Source organism: Rattus norvegicus, chromosome 8, assembly GCF_021556685.1.
Source record: "Rattus norvegicus strain SHRSP/BbbUtx chromosome 8, alternate assembly SHRSP_T2T, whole genome shotgun sequence".
Lineage (NCBI taxonomy): Eukaryota > Metazoa > Chordata > Mammalia > Rodentia > Muridae > Rattus > Rattus norvegicus.
The window spans coordinates 49014199-49039618 of NC_141541.1; the positions used below are offsets into that span (position 1 = coordinate 49014199).

At 44.0% G+C, this 25420-nt stretch overlaps 1 protein-coding gene across 5 annotated transcripts in view; it reads right to left on the minus strand.

Moving 5' to 3' along the window:
* Positions 1-24404, minus strand: part of Jhy (junctional cadherin complex regulator) — a 56731-nt gene extending 32327 nt beyond the window's left edge. The window contains 3 exon segments of one of the 5 annotated variants that reach the window (NM_001429449.1): positions 4635-5163; positions 20801-21112; positions 24329-24404. In NM_001429449.1, coding sequence (NP_001416378.1) covers positions 4635-5163; positions 20801-21112; positions 24329-24339 — 852 coding nt within the window. In that variant the 5' untranslated portion in view covers positions 24340-24404. 5 annotated transcript variants of the gene reach the window in all.
* Between the last annotated feature and the right edge of the window lie 1016 nt (positions 24405-25420).

Below are 25420 nucleotides of genomic sequence, written 5' to 3' on the forward strand. Positions count from 1 at the left end.
GTCTAGACCTAAAGTTTAGAATCTTCCTGCCTCAGCTTCCCCGTGTGCAGAGGTTACAGGTGTGTGTGGCACTTCAACCACATGTGCATTTTTATTCCTTTTGCTTTGTTTTGCTTTTACTCCCTCTGCCCCTCTTGCCCCTTGAATTTCTCTTACTAAAAACTCCTGTTAAATCGACCAAAGCGTTTCAGAGGGAGTCTATTTCCTAAACGGCCACAGCTTGCCCTAGTGTGCAGACCTACCGTCACTTCCATAACTGCTCCCTCCACAAGGACGGCTATTTGGGTGGCTTCGGGTCTTTTTATATCACAAACAAAGCTGAAATGAATCATCTTGTATAGTTTTTTTTTTTTTTAAGACTGCACACATCTATTTAGGACAAATACCCAGGAGTGGAGTATGTTGGGTCAAATAACAATGCTAATTACAAAATCATATTCGGCCCTTATTGTGAGTCAGGCACTAAGGTAAGCCCTCTCTGTATGTCAGCCTACTCATTGCCTATTCTTAACCACCCTATGAGGAAAATACCATTATTATCTCCTTTATAGATGAGAACGCTGTGGCACAAAGAGGTTTAATAGCCTGTACAAGGTCACAGAGCTAGCACAGGGCAGAGGACAGCAATGTGGCTGCTTTTTTGACATCATGTTCTGGTTTCCCTGGGAGGGTAATTGTATTTGCGTAGACATAAATCGTCCTTTATTCTGCTTCTGCTGATTTCTCCTCTTCCTGGCATTGCTGTGCATTTTTATCAACAGATCCTCCGCTTATTAATTCTAGGCGGAAATGAATCTCAGTAGAGTATCAATTTGTTCTCTTGTAGTGAGAGATGCTGAGTATAGCCTCGTGTTTTAACTTCTCTGTGACTCTCCATCTCAGCTTTTTATGTATGTTTCTATGGTGACTTCTGTCTCCCTCTTATTGACATGCAGAAAGATAGCCTCGTGTAGTAGAGATGGAGTTTGACTTGTGATATAAATTAGAGAATTGTTTTTCATAGTTTGTTTCTTATATTTTACATTGTTTCTACTTTTCTCTGGTAGATGTTGATATACACAAAGTCAAATTATTAATCTCCTAGGGATTCTTGATTTTTTTAAAAAATAATTCGGGCTCTGAAGAGAATCTTCCTATGGTTTTCTTTCTAGTGTTCTGATGGTTAAAGTTTAATAATTAAATGTGAGACCTATTTGGAGTTAGGAGCATACGAATCCAGTTTGCTGCTTTCCTTGGGGTTACCCAGGCTGCTGTTTTGAAAAGGGCAGCATCTCTTAGTGTGCCACATAGTGTGCCGTTCTCCTTACTGACTTCCCATTCTGCTGTGCTCCAGTTTTCTGTCTATATATGTATTAAACATCACCCTATGAGTTGAAGCCCTGTACTATAACATCCAGTAGGGCTCCACCTTTCATCGTTCAGTTGTGTGTTGTGTCGTGTGTGGCTGTGTGTACCAGTGTGTGTACATGCAGTGATCAGGACATGACTCAGAGTGCTTTTCTATGTTATTCCCATCCTCATTGCCTTGAGACAGGCTCTCTCACTGAGCTTAGAGCTTGCCGTCTTGTCTAGGATGGCTGGCTGGCCTACAGTGAGCTCCTGGGCTCTGTCTGTTCTTACTGCTTCACATGCTGGGGCCTTAGGAAAACATGGCCATGGAAGGCTTTTAGGTAGGTCCTAGGTATTGAACTCAGGTCCTCAAGCTTACAAGGCAGGTGCTGAGCCATTGGCCTCTTCCCAGGCTCAGTAGAACTCTTAACTTCTGCAGCTTTCCTTATTATGCCTGCTCATTATGAACTTAGTAACCAGTCGTTTAGCTTTGATTAAAAATACAACCAACCAACTACCATCAGAAGTTCAAGGCCATCTTCAGTTACAAAGAGAGTTCAGGACACAAAACTTGTGTCTCAAAACCCAAAACGAGCAAGCCAAACCCCAGCCAGACATCAGTGGGGGAAGCTGTCACATGCTCAGATATAACAATTCAGAAAGAACACACATTTTTGTATTACTGACCGTATTCACTGAAACAAATGACACATATCATTATGGCACTGTTAGGTCAAAGATATTTCTACCCTTTGAAAGAGAAGAAGAAGAGTAAGAATAAAATCCATCTTTCGAGAAACGGTGAAGGAAGGTTTCAAATGCTATAAGCAATCGGCAGTAAGACATTTGGACCCAGAGCATGGCTTGGCAAAGTCAACATCTCCTTCAAACAGCAAGTCATGAGGAGCTCAGAGGCAGTAAATCTAAGGTGCATTTAAAGTTTCCTCTGTGACAAAACACAAGAGAAACAGTTGGTGAGACAACCAAAGCACCCCAAGGTTGATCGCAAAGATAACTTGTAACTACTATGAAAATTAGCAGTTCAGGGGTTAGCCAGAGTTCATGGTAAATCTTTCCCCCCTCACACTGAAAATATAATTCCTTAATTCAGCCTCACTATTGCCTCTCCTTCATGAGTGGCTTGTCTAGGTACACTTTCAAAAGTAGTGATAAGTACTGGATGTTACCTCAGCACTGAAGAGCTAAGAACGTGAGGCTAGCCTGGGGGAGCCTGAGCTACAAGCAAGACATTGACTCAAAACAGGAAACAAAATGGTACTGAAAAGTGTTAGGCGAGGCTGGGAAAGATACTGTCATTCATTTATATTTTAAGTAAGCAATCGAGTGAAATTTTGAATTTCACATTTTTGTTTGATTGTTTCAAGACAGCTACTCTTTGAAAGGGACTCTACCCTCATAGGTGTTCTCTGGTAAGGGTGTGGAATTGCCGTCAGTCAAGCTCTTCACTTGAGTCCATAGTATATTTGACATATTCACTAGGAGGTGAGCTGATAGGGACATCCTTATTTGTGTCCATAAAATAAAACTATATTTACTTGTTGTAATAGCATTTTCTTGTTGTTATTGTATATGTAAATGTGTGTATGCATGTGTGTGAACTGTGTGTGTGTAAATTGTATGTGTGTGATGTGTATATATGTGTCAATCTGTATGTGGTATGAATTGTACATGTATGTGAATATATAATGTGTGTGATTATGTGTATGTGTGTGTGAATTGTGTGTATTTGTGTGTGAATGTGTTTGTGTATGTGTGTGGTATGAATGTGTATGTGTGTGTAAATCATGTGTATGTGTGTGTGAATTGTGTGTATGAATGAATGTGTGTGTGTGAATTGTGTATGTGTATGTGTGTGTGTGAATTGTGTGTATGAATGTGTATGTGTATATATGAATTGTGTATATGTGTGTGTGAATGTGTGTGTATGTGTATGTGTGTATGTGTATGTGTGTGTGTGAATTGTGTGTATGTGTATGTGAATTGAATGTGTATGTGTGTATATGAATTGTGTATATGTGTGTGTGTGTATGTGTGTGTGTGTGGTGTGTGTGGTGTGTGAATGTGTTTGTGTGTTCCTTTTCTGACAAGGTTTTGCTACACAGTCCAGATTGGTGTCATATTTGCCATCCTCCAGTCTCAACTCCTCAAGTGAAGAGACTACATACAAGTAAGCTCCGCTGTGCCCGGCGTCCACCAGGCCTATCATTTGAGTAATAACTTATTCTCCGAGTGATCAGATGAGGAAAAGAGGGGATTTATTAGTTTTGTGATTTTCCATAATGGAGTGTCTACGCTGTAATCATTTCATATTACTTGTGCAGGACAGTGAGGGACACTGCACTGATTAGCAACAGGAATTGGTAAGGTAGAGTCATCTGAAGAATTAAAAAGAAAAATCTTCCATACTGTGCTCCGCTTCACAATACAACCCCATGCCATCCCCCAGCTCAGCCCCCAGCCCCCAGCCCCCAGCATCCAGCCCCCAGCACCCAGCGCCTTCACAGAATCTGGATGTAGAATCATTTCCTGTGCAAGCTGTGGTTCTTAGGGGCGAATGCCTCACACTACCTCTAATGTACTGGGGCGCTCAGTCAGGCCGTAACCAATGGTGAGGTGAAGAGTCAACACAGGGAATTAAATGCCGAGCCCTGCATTTCATCTACTGGAACACACAGCATAATAAATAAATTCCAAGGCACATACTTGGTGTATAGATATCCATGCAGGCAAAACACTCATGCGCACGAAGTAAACATTTTAAAAGTTCTTTGGGTCTTTGAATGGAGACATTTTAGATAGAGCGATCGAACTGTACCAGTTACAGCACTGCGAACCACAGGTGAGCTCTATTTTGCGCTTAAGAACAGATGGCGTTATAACCTTCGAGCAACAAGAAGCATCTGGGCTAGCAAGACCAAGCAGTCGGTAAAGGCACTTACCACGACGCCTGGTGGCCCAAGGTGGATCCTCAGGAAAAGAAGACGCGACTCCTTCAAGCTTACCTCATACACAGCCACATACACAAGCCCCCGCGCTACCCACACAGACTAAATAAAATGAAAGGAAGAAGAAGAAAAAGAACAGGAGGAAGGGAGAGGAAGAGGGAAGAGAAGGAGGTGGCAGAGGAAGTGGCAGCAGCTGGGGGGACAGCATGCAAGCTTTTGCTCTGTCGGAGCAAGTGGTTACTATGGCATCGTCACCGAGAAGGAAGAGACATCCGGCCATTTCAAACACAGGAATCCCAGGACGGCTTCAGAAGAGCTGTTTAAGCAGTTGCTACGTACCTGTTCGAGGCGAGTCTCTCCTCTCTTTTTATTGTGAAGTTGAAGGTAAGAGTCTGTTTTAGGAGCGGGTAATCCCAAAGTCAGCTTGTTTTTTTCCACAAAATACTGTCTGGATTTCCTTCTGCGTGGGCCACGTGACCCTGGCAGGAAAACTTCGTTGTGTGAGCTTGAACTCTTTAGGTACGGAGACAGGTCGCTGGATTTCTCCTCCTGGTCCTCCTGGTCACTGTCGCTTAGTTCTGAAAAAAACTCATTTTGACGGGTGCCACACTCGTACTTTGGGCTTAGAAATTCGCTTCCAAGTAAGGAGGCTTCGCTCTGAGGACTCCTCTTCTCTTTGCCTTTCCCCACTGAGAGTCTCATGGACGGCTCCCTGGAAGGGTAGAGCGGAGCCCCTGGCAGGTTGTCCGAAGAGCTATCTGCAGACTCTGGCAATGCTTCCACAGCTAATAGTTGGCCCTCCTCTTTTTTATTCTTCCAATTGGGATCATATCGGAGGTCTGAATATTTGTCTTCTACCTGATGATGGCTGTCGGAAGCAAAAAAGAAAGAGAAGTCCTTAATTAAAGTAAATTCCGGGGTGCGAGGGTCAGGGGGTTGCCTTCAAGTGACAGCTCCCAGCTGCGACAGACCCAGTAAAATGTTTACACACATACACACACAGACACAGACATAGACACAGACACACACACACACACACACACACACACACACACACACACCCACACACACTCATTCAATTCACTTCACCATTTTATTTAAACTCAATCTCGGACTCCTTTCTCTAATTTCCCTTCACTCTCTAGATGGTGAGGGAGCATCTAAGTCTCAAATTCGAACCACAGAAAAGATCTAATTGCCCAAGTTCACTGAAATCTGTAGTCAAAATGTTTGCCAACTAAACTCTAAAAGCAAGAAAACAAAGATGAAATGTCTGCGATGTCAAAGCAATGTGTCTTTATGGTTCCAAGATTCCTACTGTTTCTGCATACCGACAGTGAGTCGGTATTTAAAAGTGCGATTCACACTGGACAGCTGGGCTTGTAGTTTAGTTGATAGAGAGGCTTGCCTGGTATGCACGAAGCCCTGTATTTTATCCCCAGCATTAGGGGTCCACCCATGTGGAGGTGACTGGTAGATCGGCCATTCAAGGTTATCCTTGACGACAAGATGCATTGACAGTCAGCCTGGACTACATGAAACCCTGTCTCAAAAAAGGAGGAAAGAAGAGAGGAGCTAGGGGAAGGAAAAGAAGCTGGCTGTATACATATTTGGGTATTTATTATTTCTAGGAAGGGAAATACATAACGTCATTTTGAGTTTCTGCTCTTGGGAGGAGAGTCAGGTTTTTATCCCAGTGGATAAAACCCTTTCTTTTCAGGAATGTTGGGTTTCAGTCCTCTTCTCTATAGATGTTCGTCAAACATGCTACAGGGGCGCACACAAGGCTTAGAGTCAGACTGCGGCTCGGAGCGTCTCGGTTGTCAGAGCCATGCACACAGGGCTCGGTAGACAGGTCGTCGTGGGCCTCAAGTTCTAGGGCAGTCTCTCAGAATTACGGTTAAGTACGTCGTCCTGGCTAAGGAAGCAAACTGGGCCCAAATAAAGTCCTCCCCTCTGCCATGACGGCCTCAATCTTAAAGTAGCCCGTAGTCTTAACTGGGGGGGAAAAAGCTGGTAATATGGCATATTTAATGGCCTCTTTGATCTTCAAAAGCTAAATGGGAGAGATTTTTCCTTGTTGAGGACAGTGGACAAAATCCTCTAATCAAAAAGAAAATGTAAATCACCCAGCTTTTTATGCTATTTGATATTCCCGTTTACAGAGGACATAATTTTATGCTGGGTAAACAAACTAATGGTCCCTGTGATGCCAACTTACCCATCTTAATGTGGACCTGGATTTCTTTGATTTAAAGCAAAAAAAAAAAAAAAAACCCAAAACAAAATAAAAAACAAAAAACAAAAAAACCCCTCATATGCTATTCTAAGTTGTCATTGTGAGTTTTTCAGCTCGTGAAGAGGGTGGGAAACTTTCCGATGGAAGAGGTTCTTCCCTTTCCTGAATGGGATTTTTTTCCCAGCAAAACTCTGTCAGGGAATGGGACATCACTGTCTCCCACACAGATACCACAGGATGGCCTGTCTTCAGGGCTATGATGGGCATATGCCTCCTGTGGGTTATCTGCCTCACAAACTTCAGTATTTGGACAATGGGCCTTTCACCTTTCAGCTTCAGGGCAGTTTGTCTCAAATGGGGATTTTTGTACTTGGCCTGTTTCTCATGGCTGACTAATGATTGGCAAGAGGCCGTGTGTCTTACTGGGCTCTGCACATGCGCTCATTAGCTTTTTGCTGGGATTCTGTTCTCACTTGACTAAAGTCACGGGGCAGCAGGGGCTACAGTCCATCTTCCCTAATTTCTTTCTTAGTACACTGTAGTGCTCTATGGACAGATGAGTTAAAGGCTTCTAGAATAAATGAACTGAACCACCATAAATATTGCAACATAAATACAGTGGTTGATATTTGTTTTAAAGAGTAACTACATGTTTAGAATGCTAACATGAAGATGCTTCTTGCACTGGGATAAATCAGTGACTGATTGTAGTGTTTATCTAAGGTTTAAGTGCAGTTGTTTACATGGAGAAGAAAGCTCAATTATTATCTTTAAGCAAATACAACTTCTTAAGAAAAGGCTGTATCCTATTACCTATGGTTTACTGGAAGGAAAACCTGAATTTAACTTTATTCTTTTATTTAGTAGTCCACAGTTGTTTTGACAAGTGTTTATTGAGCACTTACTAAGCTGAGGAGTCCCAGTGTGCTAAGTAGCAGTGTTGCCTTCACAAACTAAAGTGTGTCTCAGGAGGCTGAGGAGAGCTTCCCACAGGAAGTCATGGCCATTACTGAGGGAACATATCCCCGGCTGAGGGAACAGCAGGAAAGCAGAGTTGAATGGACAGAGAACTTTGTTTCCCAAGAATAAATAAATGTTCTGCAGATACAGGAGGAAGAGAAAAGTGGGGGCTCAGAGCTCAAGGCTAACCAGAGCTCAGATATGCAAGGTTAACCAGAACTCAGATATTCGAGGACCTCATTAAATCCTGGAAGAGCTTGGGCTTAGCTACATTATATGAATGCTTGATTTTAGACAGAAGACTGGTCACCAATTAAGAATAGCCAAAGTGGGTCTGGAGAGATGGCTCAGGGGTTAAGAGCACTGACTGCTCTTCCAGAGGTCCTGAGTTCAATTCCCAGCAACCACATGGTGGCTCACAACCATCCGTGATGGGGTCTGATGTCCTCTTCTGGTGTGTCTGAAGAACAGCTACAGTGTACTCATATACATGCAATAAACAAATCTTTAAAAACAAACAAAAATAGCCAAAGGGATGAGCTTTGGGGTGGCCTTACACACATACACATTCTCTTGAAGACATTTAGAAGAGTCTTCTTGGGAACCACACTGAGCATCACTGGGCTGGAGGGATGACTGAGTGGGGAGGAGCACTTGCAGCTCTTACAGAGGACCTGGAGTTGGGTTCTCAGGACCCACATGGTTGCTCACAATCACCTCAAATTCCAGTTCCAGGGGATCCATGTTTAGTTGTTCCATAATATGTCAAAATCCATCCTCCCTCCTGTCATCCTGTTAGTCTAAGATAACGCAGTTCCTGGTGTAACTAAGTTACTTCAGTAATTAAAAAAAATAGGTAGAGGCCCATGTGTTGAGGGCTTGGTCCCCCAGCTTGTGACAGTACTGAGCCGTGGTAGAAGCTTTAGAACATGGGGCCTTATAGAAGGAAGCTAAGTCCCTCTGGGCCAGTGGAGCTTTGCTCTCTGTGTGTGCTTTTGGCCTCCATGGGATGAACAGGCCTCCTCTCTCTCACAGACGCTCTTGCCTCCATATTACCAGAGGCCTAAAGAAACAGGGTCAAGTACCCATGGACGTGTGAGCCCAGAGAGACTATTGTTCCTTTTGAGGTGTTGATTTCAAGCATCTTACCCCAGTCATGGAAAGATACCACAGGGAGCCCAGCATTTGAAGGTGTGTGTACATATTCTTATCCCTGTGACTGCCTTAGAAAAACTGGAGCCCAGAGCTTCCAGGGACTAAGCCACTACCCAAAGACTATACATGGACTGACCCTGGACTCTGACCTCATAGGTAGCAATGAATATCATAGTAAGATCACCAGTGTAAGGGGAAGCCCTTGGTCCTGCTAAGACTGAACCCCCAGTGAACGTGATTGTTGGGGGGAGAGCGGCAATGGGGGGAGGGTAGGGAGGGGAACACCCATAAAGAAGGGGAGGGGGAGGCATTAGGGGGATGTTTGCCCGGAAACTGGGAAAGGGAATAACATTCGATATGTAAATAAGAAATACTCAAGTTAATAAAAAAAAATAAATTTAAAAAAAAAAAAAAAGAAAAACTGGAGCCCTCGGACTGGGCCCCACGGCACTTAACTAGCCTCAGACAGTGATGGCTGACAGCCATCCATACAATCACGATGCGTTCTCTGAATAATTTCCGGTGTCACTGAGTACTTTGTGAATAATGGGCAGATTATTTAACGTCCGTGCTTGGCATAGAGTAAGAATGGTGCCAGCACTAGCTAGGAGAGCGTGTCAGTGAGCCCCATAACTGGGTTTTGCTCACAGTCTGCTGCACTCGGTCTCTAGGATATAACACGGTTGTTGTGTGTGATGCTGCCTGCTGATGAAGCCCTAGGGATGCTTCTCCCTGCAGGCCTTAGGATATTTCAAGGGCATCAGGTTCTAAGTGGCACCCCGGTGGCCTGAAAGATATAACACCCGTTAAAAAAAAAAGTCCAGTGTTTAGTCATGAGATAGGTTCCCTGGGAAATGACTGGAATCATAATTTAGGAAATGGCATTAAGAAATAGCAGTTGATCCACACGATAAAGTGTTTTAACAGCCACTAAAGCATGATCAGGGAGACACAAGTAAGAGAATTAAAAAATTATTTCGTCCCTTCCAGAAAAAAACATAAAGTCAAGGCCCTAGTGGATCGTCTTTAAGAAATGGCCGCTTGACAGAGCCTCATGCTGTTTTAAGGAGAAACTAGACTGTGTGGGAAGGGCTGGGAACACACGAGAAGAGCTGAGCTGCTGAGAACCAGCTGTCAGAGGGAAACGCCAAGGAGGTACATTACACACAAGAAAAACTGAGACAACCACGAGAGCTTTAGGAACTCGATGCCAATGGCTGTCTTCAAACGTCCCCTTCCCCAGTTCCAAATGGAAGACATGTTGAAACTAATGAGGGGCTTTTTTCCCCCCTTTCAAAATCATGTGCATGGAAAATTGTAATGCTTCCCAGAAATAAATCGAGTTGTTGAAACAGAACATGATACTAAAGGACCCTATTGTACCGAGCTCGTGTGCTAAGGAGCCCGATTGTGTTTTGCAGTCTGGGTCAACACACGGGGACAAAATGAGTGTGAAGTGCTCTTTCACAGGCAATCTTCTGCACACAAAACACGCACCTCTTCTCCTCCTCATGTGATGGGAAGGTCATGTGGACAATGAGAACACAACTCCTTTGTTACCCTTCAGACAACAGATGCCGGGGCTTCTCTTCAGAGGCCTGGGTTAGAAATGGATGCAGAGAGGAGAGGGAGCGGGGGGCGCACCTCGCCTGCGTTCAGTGGGGTATTTGCTGCCTTTAATGGACCGTGTTTGAGTCCGTGCTGTGATAACTTCAAACAAAATAAAATCAAATCTCCATTTAATGAAGAGCCTCATACTCAGTTTGTATTCAATCAAAAAATTACTAAAATTAGAGCATGTTTCTAGTTCAATTAACGTCCTCTGCACTCACAATCAAATATTCAATAACTGGCCATTTTGCCTGTTGAGGAGGGGAATAAAAGCAGAGCCCACCGTCCGTTAGCTGTTATTTATTTGCCTCTTTATGTTAAGCAGACAGTTAGAGTGAAACTGCACATATTACTACTGATTTAGGTTTCATTTAATCCTTTGAAACAGAATAATTATTCCCAATTTATATGCCATTAAATCTTTTATGCACACGAGCAGCAAATTCAATTTCTGCTTAAGTGTAGAGTTTGTGATGCTCTTTAAAGGGCCCTCAAAACTGACAATTGTTTCTGAGGGGTCCTCAATCCTGTTGCATCTTGCTTTTCTTATCAATGGCTTTTAAGGAAATAAAGTGCAACAAATCCAAAAAGATTAGAAATTCACTTTTGCAGGTATGAAATAAAATGTTTCCATAGACACACTTTGTGGCAATTACTGGTAACCCATAAATCTTCATTTAATGGAGGCATTTATTTTACTTAAATAATTAAAGGTTTTCATCAAAAATCAATAGCTTAATGAACTGAAGGTACAACCTGTCTACAGAAACACACTAAAATGAAGGGGGCTAATTGTTATTTAGTGAACTTTGCTTACGGCAATTACATCATTTGGATAATTCAAACTCAAATTCCTTCCTTCCTTTTAACAATAGATTTGTGGCTTCTTGTTATTGTTATTGATGTTGTTTTGTTTTGTTGAGACAGAAACTCTTCATATAGCCCTAGCTGTCATCCGAGCGAGCACTCATTCTGTAGACCAAGCCTGTGTCTGCCTCCTGGGTGCTGGGCTTAAAGGCATGCACTGGAGTTCAATAACACATTTGCAGCTGTTATGACCCCACTTCAATTCAAGGATAATCTGGGAGCAAAGGGAAGTAAGTTATCTAAAGCGCTCACACTAGAGATTACGATGTAACAAGTCTACCTTCTCAAGTCTACTGAGATGACAGTTATGCAGGACAAAGGCTACATCATCACAAGGAATGCTATGTTGCTATAGTAGCCTTGAATTCCACTGAGGAAAGGCATTCTCCTTCTGGTCAAAGGAATGGAGTCTACTGCCAGTCTAGGTATGAACCTACCATTCCAAGCTACTCAAAACTCAAGAGTCAATCCAGGTGGGTCAGTCAGTCCTCTGGCTAAGGAACCACCCCTCAGGGAGGTGGAATGATTATTGTCTTATTGAGATAATGTACCTTCCAGAACTCTCCATGTCACTGCGGTAACTACAGGTCTGCTGGGGCTCTGTTAAGTCTGTCCACACTTCTGAGCCCTGACTCACAAAGGTGGAATTCCCAGTCCCTCTGGTTATTTTGTTGCTTTGTTTGTTTTTGTTTTTCCTTTCTATCTCTCTCTTTTTTTCACCTATTGGCAAGAGGATAAGTATTTTTTCTCTGGTACTTTGGGCTTTCCCCACTTTTTCTCTGAAGTCCCCCTTTTCCCTATAGCTGCTCATGAACCTCTCTGTCTAACCCCAAAAGGTGCAGTCTTTTTCTCTTTACTACTCCTATTTATGGACTTTTGTTTCATGTGTATGGATGTTTTGTCTGTCTGTATGTACATGTAACACTTGCATGCAGGGCCCTTAGAGGTCAGAAGAAGACATCAGATCCCTTGGAACTGGAGTTACAAAGGATCATTGAGGCACCATGTCCCCTCCTGGGAACCCAACCTCAGGTCCTCTGCGACAGCAGCAAGTGCTCTCCGTCACGGAGCCATCTCTCCAGGCCCTCTCTTCATATTGGTTGGTAAGATGGGGCTCCCCCAGATCTCCAGGAATTATGACACGGCACTTGGAGCTACAGTTTTTCCCCCTCTGTGAGACTTGATGACATTTGCTAAGCAAGTTTCGGGTGTTCTCCTTATTCACCACAACAGTGTTGAAGAGCAGAGAGTTTTTGTCTTGAGATGGGATTGCGAGCCTTGAACTTCTTATGTAGCTAAGGGTGAACTTTGAAAGTGCCTTCCTCATACTCCTTAATGCTGGGATAACAAGTATACATCACCGTGCCCAGTTTACGCAGTGCTGAGATTGAACCCAGGGCTTTGTGCATACCAGGCAAGCACTCTACCAATGGAGCTGCATTCCTGGCCCAAGACCTCAACTTGTAAGATTGTCCATTTCTTATACCTCCTTTAGACAAGTGTACATTTCATATTTTAGATGTGAAATGAATGGTATTGGAATTTATATTTGACATCATTGGAAAAACAAGGGGCATGTCTTATACCCTGTGTGGTGGTTTGAATAAGCATGACCACTGTGGGCTCCTGTATTGGGATGCTTGCTCTCTAGTTGGTGGAACTGTTTTGGGAAGGATTAGGAAGTATGTATCCTTGTTGGAAGAAGTAAGTCACTAGGGTGGGCTTTGAGGTTTCAAAATCTCATGCCAGACCCACCCAGTCTCTGTCTCTCTCTGTCTCTCTCTGTCTCTCTCTGTCTCTCTCTGTCTCTCTCTGTCTCTCTCTGTCTCTCTCTGTCTGTCTGTCTGTCTGTCTATCTCTCTCTCTCTCTCTCTCTCTCTCTGTCTCTCTCTCTCTCTCTCTTTCTCTCTCTCTCGGTCATGAACTTGTGAGATGTAAGCTCTCAGTTACTGGTCCAGTGTCACGCCTCCCTGCCTCCATGTTTCCCATTATGATGATCATGGATTCAACCTCTGAAACTATAAGGAGATCCCCAATTAAGTTACTTTTTGAATAAGTTCCCTTGGTCAAAGTGTCTCTTCACAGCAATAGAAATGTAGCTAAGACACCAGGTTCTGCCCCTGATCGGTGGTGTAAGCTTGAGCAAGTCTTGTGTCGTCATTTCTCCAGGCCATGGCTTCTCCTTATCTATGACAGGAAACTGGTGACATCTAGACTCTGGAAGTTCTAGGAATCTGTCACTTTTTGAGTTAGGGTAGGTTTACTGTGTAAAACCTCTCAGTGTTAGTAAGTATTGGGGAAATCTCTTAAGTGCAATACACTAAAAATTATACAAGTCAGATTGTGATAGTAAAACTAAAAATGCATTACTGGACTTGATGAATCACAGTGGGAATCTCAGCACTTAGGAAGGACTCTAGGAATTCAAAGTCAAACTAAGTTACACAATGAGACCCTATCTCAAATGGCCAGATGGTGTCTCAGATAAAGGTTTTCTGTCCTCTGACCCATGTGGTAGGAGAGAACCAATCCCCAAAAGCTGTCCTTTGTTTTCTGTGACTACACAATAACATGTATGTTCCCCACAAAAATTACTTAATTTTTTTGAAGAAAGGAGGTTGAAAAAATATAGTTATCAAGGTTTTCTATATTTTCCAACTTACTAAGAAATGGAACAGATGAGGTATAGGTCACAAACTGAACTAATCCTTTAATACTTGTTATCATCTTCTTGATAAGCTCACAGCTCACAGTGGGTAATAAATTGTACTTTCTAAGGTCTTTTTAACTGGATGTTATTTACTTAGACACAAAATCACACCCCAGTTTTGAAATAAACAGGAAGGAACTAGCATTCATCTTTGGGGAGACAGTAGAGAGCCCCCATGAGCTTTCACAGCTTTAGCATTTCTGGCAGGAGCTTGGCCTTTAACAGATATGATCCATGTTCCCCCATACTCTGTACTTCTATGGCAGTCATCTGTCATGATGGCCCCACTCCTGCTCCAGAGCATACCAGAGTTTAACACATGGCTAGTGAGCAAATAAACGAATGTAAAGCAGAAACAGCTAGTACCTACAACAGCTAGTACCTATAACAGCTAGAACCTATAACAGCTAGTACCTACAATAGGTAGTACCTACAACAGCTAGTACCTAAAACAGCTAGTACCTAAAACAGCTAGTACCTACAACAGTCAGTACCTACAATACCTAACACCACCAAATACCTACAACAGCTAGTACCTACAACAAACAGCCAGCACCTACAACAGCCAGTACCTACAAAAGCAATACCTACAATAGCCAGTACCTACAACAGCCAGTACCTATAACAAACAGCCAGCACCTACAACAGCTAATACCTACAACAGCTAGTACCTACAGCAAACAGCCAGCACCTACAACAGCTAGTACCTCCACAATAGCTAGTATCTATAACGAAAGCGCCACTTTGCTACAACCATTTCCACAAAGAAGATTTCAGCTGCTATCCTCCCCTCCCCAAATAGTTTAGGAGTCCTGAAGCCCATGGCACATACTATCTAGTTAAAGACAACTTATGAATAACATTTGAAACAAACAAGAATGAAAGTTCCAGAACCCTCTGGAGTGGTCTTTATAGTCCTAGAACATTAGAACCAGTCTTGAATATTTTTCTTATTTTCCTGACTGCTAAAAAAAAATCCACAACTATTATAATGAACATTAGTCTAATCTCAGCTTAAATATTTTCCAAGTGCTCTAGAAAGTAGCTAGAAGGAATAAAGAAGGGAGAACAGCTGGAGAAATTTGGGGGGAAAGGGAACTCCTGATATACAATCATCACTAAGGCTTTCCTTACCCCCCCTCCACTCCGTGTTTGTTTAGACTCTTCAATACCTCTCTCTCCTCAAGAATTCATCATCCAGTACTTTCCCCAATTCTTGTATAGTTACCAGAAGCAACATGTTTTAAAGTACCAGGGTGGAGGCTGAGGGGGAGGGACTGTATCCTATAATACAGTAAAAAAAAAAGGTGATTAAGACAAGTCATTCTCCCATCCATTTCCAACAGTTCTTGAATGTCAGTTAACAACTAATAAACTGAACTAGTAGTGCCTGACTAGTCAGCCTGCCTCCCATTAATAGTTTACAGTATATCCTTAGACAGGATCCAACCCCTCCTTTGGATACTGATGCCGTGGTTTCCAGAGGAACTGCTACAGAACACTCTGGAAGAAACATGGCTGTTTCCTAGGGGAAGTGGTTAAGAATGACTGATATTGTGATCCTTGACCTCACCACCCAAGGAGAAATCCAATAATACTTACACTTACTCTGAAGACTCTGTATCTTTTAGACAAATGAGTTACACAAAAATGTATAATTCTATACATACATTTACTCTGGTTTCAGTTTAGCCCACCCTGAGATTGTTCTACTTCAGTCTCTACATTTCTGATATCATTATTGTGTGTGTGTGTGTGTGTGTGTGTGTGTGTGTGTGTGTGTGTGTGTGTGAGTGTGCACATGTCAGTCAGTGCTGGTTTGGAGGTCAGAGGACAACTTGGAGGAATTGGTTCTGTTTCCACCATGTGGATCCAGAGGAATCAAACTCAGACCCTTAAGCTTGGTAGCAAGTGCCTCTACCCACCAAGCCATCTCAACAGCCCCCTCTTTAGTTTTCTACTACTCAGTAAAATGCAAACCTTTATGAGACCATTCCACAATTGCTTATTTCATTTTACTACATTCCTTTATTTATTGTGTGTGTGTGTATGTGTGTGTATGTGTGTGCGTAAGTGTGTGCATATGTGTGTATGTGTGTGTGTGTGTTTGTGTGTGTGCGCATGCACCCCAGTGTACATGGGGAGATCAGAGGACAGTTTATGGGAGCCAGGTCTTTCCTTCTCCTAGATGGGTCTTAGGTATCAAACACAGGTCCTCAAGCTTGGTGGTATGTCAGTACTCGATGGTAAGCCATTTTAGACCCATGATTACATACTTAGATATTCACAATTAGAGCCGTGGACTGAGTTATCTAGCAATTTATGATCTCTGCACATGTCCTGGAGACTCAGTTTCTTCTCTACAAAATAATGGAAATGGTTCGAAGCAGGGGCTCGCATGTGTGTAAAGTCCTGGATTCACTCCCTAGAACTATCATAAAAATTTTTAAAATTAAATTCAGCTTACCTAGAGGCTTCAGCTAAGACGAAGGAAACAACATATGAAGCAAGGAGCCCTACACATGGAAAGAATTGTATAATTATTCCTATTGACAAGACCTTATTAAGCTCACATGCTAGGTGCTGGGCGGCTGCTTTCTGATCTTTTTTATTTAACGCACACGACTTCAGAAGGCTTCAGGACTGAGGACATTATTATTTCTGATGCTCTGGGCATTACATTGATCTGCTTCTTTGAGCGCTGAGTGTCAGCAGGCTCGTTCTGGAGTGGGGCTTAAGGGTCATCACATGACGATCCTCTCTCCACTCGTGATTCATTCACCGAGGTCAACGCTGCTCCAATTTCCATTAAGGAAAGGGTTTTCTCTAATCCATAGACACTGAACTGTGGCTTTGACTTCTGGAGGTTCTAGCAACATCAAAACACGAGTGGGGGTCTAAGTGATTTGTCAGGCGGCTTTTAAAACTATCGCTTATAAAAGCGAGAAGAAAGGTTTGTCTTGGTTTAAGGCCAGGCTTGAACTAATTTTTTTTTTCTTTTCTTTTTGAACTACAATCCCCAGAATGCCATCTACCTTTGGGAAATGAAAGCCTACTTCAATTTTATGTTGAGAGCCTGAGATCCATTTATTTGTATCATGGCTCATAATTACTTAGATTTGAGGGACAGGACACCTAGGAAAGGACTGCGTGACTAAGGCGAGGCAGAGAAAGGATCAATATCCAACCGCACTCGAATCACATTTTTGAGACATTATTTGGACGAGTCCTTCAGTTTGGTTTTTCTTTGTAGTGAGAAACTGGTCCTTTTACATCCAATGAAGGGGGCACTACATACTAAAACGTACTAAGGGTGCAGTCCATCCTGACTCTGCCCTGTAGTTTATGGTCTGTCATTAAACATTCCCATGGCAGGGCAATCAGAGGGAACCAGAATTATTTAAGGGCATCTGTGCCAGAAGATGAGGAACCTAGTGATAATTTTTACTTTTGGAAGTACAATCCTTTATTTTGAGATGGACTATGTCATAATCAAATGATCCCTTGACAGTTTGAACAAGGCTAAAGTCTGGTGCCTGTTATGCCTGGTGTCAAAGGAAGAAACAGCAAACAACTGGGGACATCAGGTGGAATCTTGTCGTGGTTTCTTCATCTTAAAAGTCAGACAAGAAAACTGTGTACAACGCAGAAGACTTTTGGGGGCTGGAGAGATGACCCAGGTTGAGAGCATTGGCTGCTCTTGTGCAGGACCCATGTTAGAGTCCCAGTAGCCACACGGCAGCTCACTACCAACTCTGACTCCAGTTCCAGGGGATCTGACATCATCTTCTGGCCTCTGTGGGCACTACACCACACTCATACACATAAAAAAAATCACAAAAAAACCCACCAACAAAAAAGACTTCCTTTATGATGCCCTCATTTCTATAAGCGAAACAATCACCATTTCCTTTTCTTTTTTTTTTTTTTTTTTTTGGAGCTGGGGACCGAACCCAGGGCCTTGCGCTTGCTAGGCAAGCGCTCTACCACTGAGCTAAATCCCCAACCCCACAATCACCATTTCCTATCTCGAAGAGAACAGATCTCCCATAGGAGAGCCAGGATAAAAACACAGAGCATCAAGTCAGACTGCATGAATGGTCTGCTCTGGTACCCACCAGATACAGATGGGCATTGGGGCAACTTCATGAATCCTCACTGGCAACCTCCAGGATGGGTCGACTATAGTATCTACCTCCCAGGACCACCACAGGATTAAAGAAAGTAACATCCATAAAGCATGTAGTCCAATCATGGACTCACAAGAAAAGTTCTACACATGGTAACTGTTGCTACCCTTCATTAGTGGCTTCCTTTGTTCTTCAACCTCTGTAGCTAATCTGTCACCAAGCTCTGTCTATTCTTTTATATACATATCTATGTATATATGTAAATGAAAGAATATATATTATATATTTCAGTTAAAACATTTAGAAAAAAGTCAACTGGTACACACACTAGTGTCTACCCAGGGTGTTAGATGACACTTCTAGGCACTGGAGTACTGTGGAGCACGAGGCAAGTCCATAATCATAAGGATAAAAAATATATTTTGTTAAATGAAATTAACCAGTCATTGAAGAATCTGTCTAAACATGCAAGTCATGAAGGACTAGCGATTAAATTTTACCAAAAGGAGAATGTTACAACCTCTCAGAAGTTTAACGTATCTTGGCAATTGTGAGATCTGCAAGGCTGCAGGCGCTGGGCCCATGTTCCTCCTCCTGAGATTCTGTACTTCTGCATACAGATACCCTAGAGGAACTCACGTCTCCAACAAGCCACAGGAGGATGCACATGGACACTTGTGTGAAATGAGAACCAGAGCAGCCTAAATATATCCATCAGTAGATAGAGTAATGATGAATGCTATTGTCAGCTTGACAGGAACTAGAATCAAGTAGAAGACAGGAGATGTGAGGAGACCCACGCTAACTACTAGACAGATAAAGAGAAGGGGTTGAGGAGTAGTCTCACCCCTCCCTGCTTCCTGACCACAAGGCTATGAGACTAGTGGCTCAAGCTCCTGCCGCCATGACTGTCCTGCCATGATGGACCGTGTCTTTGGAACTGTGAGCCACAACATTGGCTCCCTCCCTCCCTCCCTCCCTTCCTCCCTCCCTCCCTCCCTCCCTCCCTCCCTCCCTCCCTCTCTTCCTTCCTTCCTTCTTTCCTTCCTTAGGGTCCCTCTTGTCCAGTATTTGGTCACAGCCCTGAGATAAGTAAGTTACAGTAGGAAGTGGGTAAGCTGCCCTTCCACACAGTGTGACTTATTTGTAAGAGAAGCAAAGGCCTAACAGGAAAATGTCAAAAATGTAACGCTGACAGAACAAAAGAGGGATGTTGTATATGTGTGTGCACACATCATCAGTGATTACAGGCACCCAGGAACAAGTGAAAGAATGGTAAAAAGGGTGTACGCCCACAGCAGCATGGTTCGATCATTTCTGAGGAGGAAGATGGAGAAATGATATGAAAATGGTACAAGGAAGCTAGTTTTTTTTTTTTTCTGTTCAATCATGTGCGTATCTGTGCATCTCTGTATAGGTGTGTGCAGTTGAATGTAGGTGCTTCAGAGGCCTGAGGTGTCAGGTCCCCGGGAGCTAGAGTTACAGGCAGCTGTGAGCTGTGCATACTCCTAACCATTGAGCCATCTCTCCACCCCCAACAAGGAAATGGCTAAATGATATTTATGACTGTGACTTGAAAATAACCCAATATAAATATGATTTGTGTCATTATCCCCTTCTAGTTTTTCAGTAGAACAGACTTTTTTTTTTCAAAGTTTGAAAGCTTGTAGGTGTATATCTGGCTCAGTGGCAGAGCGCTTGCCTAGTATGCCCAAGGCTCTGAGTTTGATCCACGGTACCAGAAAACAAACAAAAAACAATGAAACATGACATTAATAACGGAAGGAAAACATGCCTTCAAACCACTATGACCTCTGACAGATGATTTCTTCTGTGTTAGCCTGATTCCTACCAACTTTAATGTAGGAACCGCAACACGTTACAATGAAGAACGGAGAAAGAGAAACAAGGGGCCTTTAAAAAACCCCGCAGCACGGATGTCGTCGTAATAATCCTTGCTAGCCAGAGCTGTTTCTTTGTCCATAGTTGGTAATGTTCACTCTCTAAGGGCATCAGCTTCCAGAAACATCGCTTCATGATGCTGTCCCCTCTGCCTCCCACCCCCAGTTGGCTCAACCAGTCTGTTTAGCTAAAGCCATTCTAAACCCTCCTCTGCCTTCACCCTTTCAATGAGAGCATTTATCATTTTTACTGAATTTTTGAGACTCCCTAACGTGAAGGCAAGTTTCCTTTACCTTGATGTCTCCAGTGAAATGAAGGAGAGAAAGAAGGAAGAGACTCAGGGCTGGGTACTCATTTTGACTCTTAGAGACTTCACCATGACTCTCTGGACAAGTTTTTTACAATGTGAAATGTGCTTCTGTTTTGGGAGCCTTTGCAAATGTGGTCTAGTGAGGAGAAGGAGGTCTTTTCCTCCTTCTTGGCTTCCCTTGTGCTATGCATGAAGCAGAAGCTTGGGCTTCCTCCATCACAAACCAAGTCTCTTCAGCTTCCATGGCGTCTGTACCATGGCAGACTGTAGTCTCTGAACCATGGGAACAGATACATTGCCCCCGCCTCTGTCTTGTTGCCACAGCAACAAGAAGACGGATGGTTATACCTGATGGCCTACTGAAGTGTCTCCTGGTCCTTAAGGCATATTCTTGATGCTCCTATACCCAGTCAATAATGACTGCATTGGCAGATTAGAGAAGAGGAGGACGAAGAGGAGAGGAGGAAGAGGAGAGGAGAATATGGTGAATCGGGGAGCCACACTGGTTGCTGGGAGACCTGCTCTTGCACAGAGCTCATTAGGACAGTCCGTCCTTTCTCACCTGGTAAGGTACCGGGGAAATTATTCAACATAACTGCCGGTCACAAGCCAGTTTCTTACCTGTGATTCGCACCAGCACCTTGAGCTCCCAGGCCCTCCCTGTTGGTGCCGTGGGCTGCCTCTTCGGTCTCACTTGAACTATCCTCCTCTAAGCTGTCGGGCTCCATATCTTTGTCTTGGATTTGGTCCTTAATATCAGACCAGAACTTAGCCTCTCGAGGGAGGCTTTCTGAATCCGATTCTAAGGAGTCCTTTGAAATCAGGTTGAAGTCTTCTTCCTTAAAGGCTCTGCCTGAAGGCGGGGTCCTCAGGTTGGTGTGATGGACAGGAGACCGGCTAGAGCGCTTGGGGACTGGTTTATATTTATTCATCCTGAAAAATAGAAAACAGGAGCAGGAACGCTCTTGTTAACAGAAGCAGTTAGCTGGTATTTATAATTGTGGCTCTCAAAGGGCATTGCTTAAAAAATTTACGTTGCTCTGCGGCTACCGAAACCATAATGGCAATGTTTGTCAAAAATGTGAATGAACAAGAGAACCTTGTTATATTATCTACAGGCTTCTGAATGCACCCTTTTGAGTGTCTGAGCAAGGAAGGCCTATTGGAAAAATGATTGTTTTTCTCTCTGCAGAAACACATCTGATTTAGGACTCATAAGCGGCCTGAGCAATCGAATGAGGCTTTATTGAGGAAATCAAATGGCTGCTTGAGAGCGGATTCTGTTTCCAGCTTCCAAGGGCTTCTGACAAACAAGCCGGAACAAAGCCAAATGGTTAATTGTGAGCAGTGCTTTTTGGTGGCTTTATTTCAAATGCTCGGGGCAAGTGTGTGTGTGTGTGTGTGTGTGTGTGTGTGTGTGTGTACACATCTTGTTCAGTAGCGGCCACAGATGCACTCAGACAGGTTCACGGCTTACCATTTACAAAGTAAAGGAGAGAAAAAGCATGGTTTCCCCAACCAGAACTGTAGTACACAGACCGTTTCTATCCTAGGCCAGTGTATGCTGGCTCCAGCGTTTAGAAAAGGCTTTTGCTATCCAGGGTGCTGCTGAAGAGCAGTGTAGGTTTGGTGGCCATTGCCTAGAAATCAGTCTCAGCGTAATACTTATTACACAACAGTGTAATAATAATGGCTTGAAATGTTCAGTAACCAAGGTGTGTTGGTGAATGGTGGTAAGCTAAGCACTTCAGAGGGGAAAAGAGGAAGATCAGGCGTCTGGGGTGGGGGGAGTCCGGGTTTGGGCTGCATGAGGACCCTATCTTAAATTTTTTTTCTTTTTTTTTTTCGGAGCTGGGGACCAAACCCAGATCCTTGCGCTTGCTAGGCAAGCGCTCTACCACTGAGCTAAATCCCCAACCCCGGACCCTATCTTAAAAAAAAAGAATATCTCAAACTGCTTAACAAAAGGTCTGTGAATCCTGTCTCAGAGGGACTCAGAGCAGAGGCTAGATGTCCCCTACCTGGAACAGGTGCTGCTCACGACTAGGGGAGGCTGGCCTGCTTTACAGCTTGGAGTTGTGGAGTCCCTTGTAAAGGATGTAGGAGTGTGACTCCAAGGTTCCTCTAGGGACCCATGAGATGATTGACAGGTGCCCTGACTCAGCACAGGATGGGAAGGTAATGGTCCAGATTGGATTGCCTTTCATCTCCACCATCTCACTGCCTTTATGGTGTGTGTGTGTGTGTGTGTGTGTGTGTGTGTGAGAGAGAGAGAGGGAGAGAGAGAGAGAGAGAGAGAGAGAGAGAGAGAGAGAGACCTTTACCATTGGAGGCTAGGCTCAAATTTGTTTTGATTGGCTTGCTCCTGTTCTTTTGGCAAATCCAGCTTTTAATTAAAAATACTTTGACCTGATTCCTGTTCCTCCAATTATTATTATATTGACCTCGTTGCTAGGGTTTCCAAGGACGCGGTCTGCTCCTCGGATGAAAGCACCTTTACAAATACAACAAAGGTAGTGCTCATACTTAAACAAACACGAAGTGATTCTCTGCTTAACTCCGAGCTTGCCTAATTTTAGGTTAGTTTGCCTGCAATCCAGTCTCTGGTTTAGTATACACATTCTGCACATTTTAATAACAATTTCCTCTTGTGGGATTTTCTTTCTTTCTTTCTTTTTAGAAAGCAGCAAGGATGAAAACACTTTAAATCTAAGTCTCTATAAACACCAGCTTTGTTATTCAAAAGCTCACTGTACCTGGAGTCTTGAAAACAAGCTGAAAAAAAAAAAAACCTTGAAAAACAGGGTAGGGGATGTAACGCACTGCTAGAACATTCGTGATAAATGGGGTTTAATCTACAACTCCAGCTGTGGGGGGGAGATCTCAATTCATTTCAGAATTATTTTTCATACAATAATCAAAACCCTTCATTCTGTCTTTTCTTAAATGAGAACCCAGGATTTCTTCTTAGTAATAAGTAATGGATATATATGGTAATTTTTAGTTGTTGTTGATAGAGAAGCAGAATTTGGGAAAAATGTGAAAGAACAGAGTGAAATATTCCCCAAAATAGGTTTTCTGTGGAGGCCTGATCTTAAGGGGGCTGGGAGAAGGAGAATTATGGAAAAAGAGCTGATCTCTCGAATAGTAATTACGTGAGCTACATTTCACTCTGTACTCAAGCTCTGTACCAAAAAAAAAAAAAAAAAAAAAAAAAAAAAAGCCAACGGTTGCCTCTGCGATCCCTGACCAATCCACTTCTTAGTAAACAAGGCATGGGGCACGTCCTCTAGGGACTAAGAAACCACCAATTCTCCTGGATCCTGCTAAGGTCTTCTGTTTCTAGCACAAGTTGGGGGTCAAATTCGCTAGGGCAGGGGACAAGGAGGCCCGCTTAGGATGAACAGCGGATCCAAAGTTGCCCTGTTTGGAACAGGCGGGGGCGCCCCACGGGGATCGCAGGGTTTTCGCCGCTGTGTCTTTCTAAGGGTCAGGGCAGGCTTCGGGGGCGTTTGAAGGTCCAGAGGTCGCCGGTTGGAGACCCGGACAAGGGGGGGCTGGGACAGGGCTGCCCGGCCTGGGGGACTCAGCCCTGCCTGGGCGCGGTCCTTCTCCTAGACCACAGACTGTGCCCGCTCCCTCGCGCCCACCCCGGAGTTCTCGGTACGGCCCGCCCGCGCGGCCCCTTCCCACCCGCCGGGAACCGCCCGTCACCTGCCGGCGCTGCTGGGCAGCCGCGCCCCTGGCCCCCGCAACCTCCACAGCCCCGGCTCCCGCGGCAGCTCCCGCCCCGCCCGTCGCTGCCTGGAGACCGCGGCCAACACCGCGCCTCGGGGCCGCGCTCCTGTAGCACGGGAGGCGCGGGGGACCCCGGCTCGGGATGCTCAGGTCTAGCCACCCCGACTCCGCCGCGGAGGAGGAAAAGCAGGGAAAGAGCCCTGCCTCGGTGATACTGCTGGGGTGGGCGAAGATCTACAACCCCCGGAGAAAGAAGCCAGTTAGTGAATGAAGGGAGGCAAAAAGAGACAGGAGGAGGCCGGAGGGAAGAAAACAAGTGGCCAATAAGCATTTGCCCTTTATTGGAAGGGAACTTAATTCGTTAGTAATCAGAAGAGGGGAAATTAAAGCCACGCAAGAGAGCACACTCACCACACAGGCATCTTATGGCGAAAAGTTGGCCATGTGTTGGTGATGCCATCTAGGAGTCTCAGCCCTCAGGGGGAGTGGCTGGAGGATTAGGAGCGTGACATCCTTCCTCAAAAAGTCAAAACACCCGCAGGAAGGAACAGCTAGCAGAGAAACACACCTGTCCCAAGGGCCAAGTGTAAAAGACATATGGATGAAGGACTCTCCGGTGTGTGAACTGGCAGCATTTTGGGGCTGACATTGTTTGGGCTATGCAGGCACTCCTTAACTTCCAGCAACCTCGCCTCTAGGCATTCACCCAAAGGAAGCCCGTGTTTTTATGCATCTTGAAAATCTGAAATGTCCTACTCGGGCTCTTGGATTTGAACACCTGGTTCCCAAGCTGCTGGTGGTTTTTATGTAGTTGTGGGGTGGGGGGTAGGGGAGGGAGTGGCTGGCCTCTGAGAGTTAGAGCCTTTGCTGGGTTCTCTCTCCAGTGATCCAGGATGTAAAAGCTTGTGCCACGCTGGTCCCTCAGATTTGGCCATGCCGTCCCCACCTCGATGGCCTGAAACCTCAAGCCAGTATCTCTTCTTGCTGTCAGGCATTTTGTCACAGCTGTGAGGAAGTACCTCACACAGCACCCAGGCTTGACGAATGTGGGGACATAGAAATGAAAGACAAGTTTAAAATTCGCCTGTGTTTTGTAGGTACACACACAGCAACGCCAAAACTTTTTTTTTAAAGGAATTTAAAGGTTAGGATGTGATCAACTCCAGAAGGTATGGGGAAGAGCACTTTTGACATAATATTTCTTGACTTTAGTGGTTGACGTTCCTTTTAAATACTGCTTTAAGACATACATTTATAATGTGTAGGGTGCCTCCCTGTTTAAAAAAATATTTTCAAGGGTTGGGGATTTAGCTCAGTGGTAGAGCCCTTGCCTATGCAAGGCCCCGGGTTCGGTCCTCAGCTCCAAAAATAAACAAATAAATAAATAAATAAATAAAAAATTCAAAGACAAAGAAAGGAGATGCTGGAAATTATATTCGCATTAAAGACATAGGTAGATTTGAGTAACTATCTTCCAAGTAGCGAGATGTCTACAGACTGGTC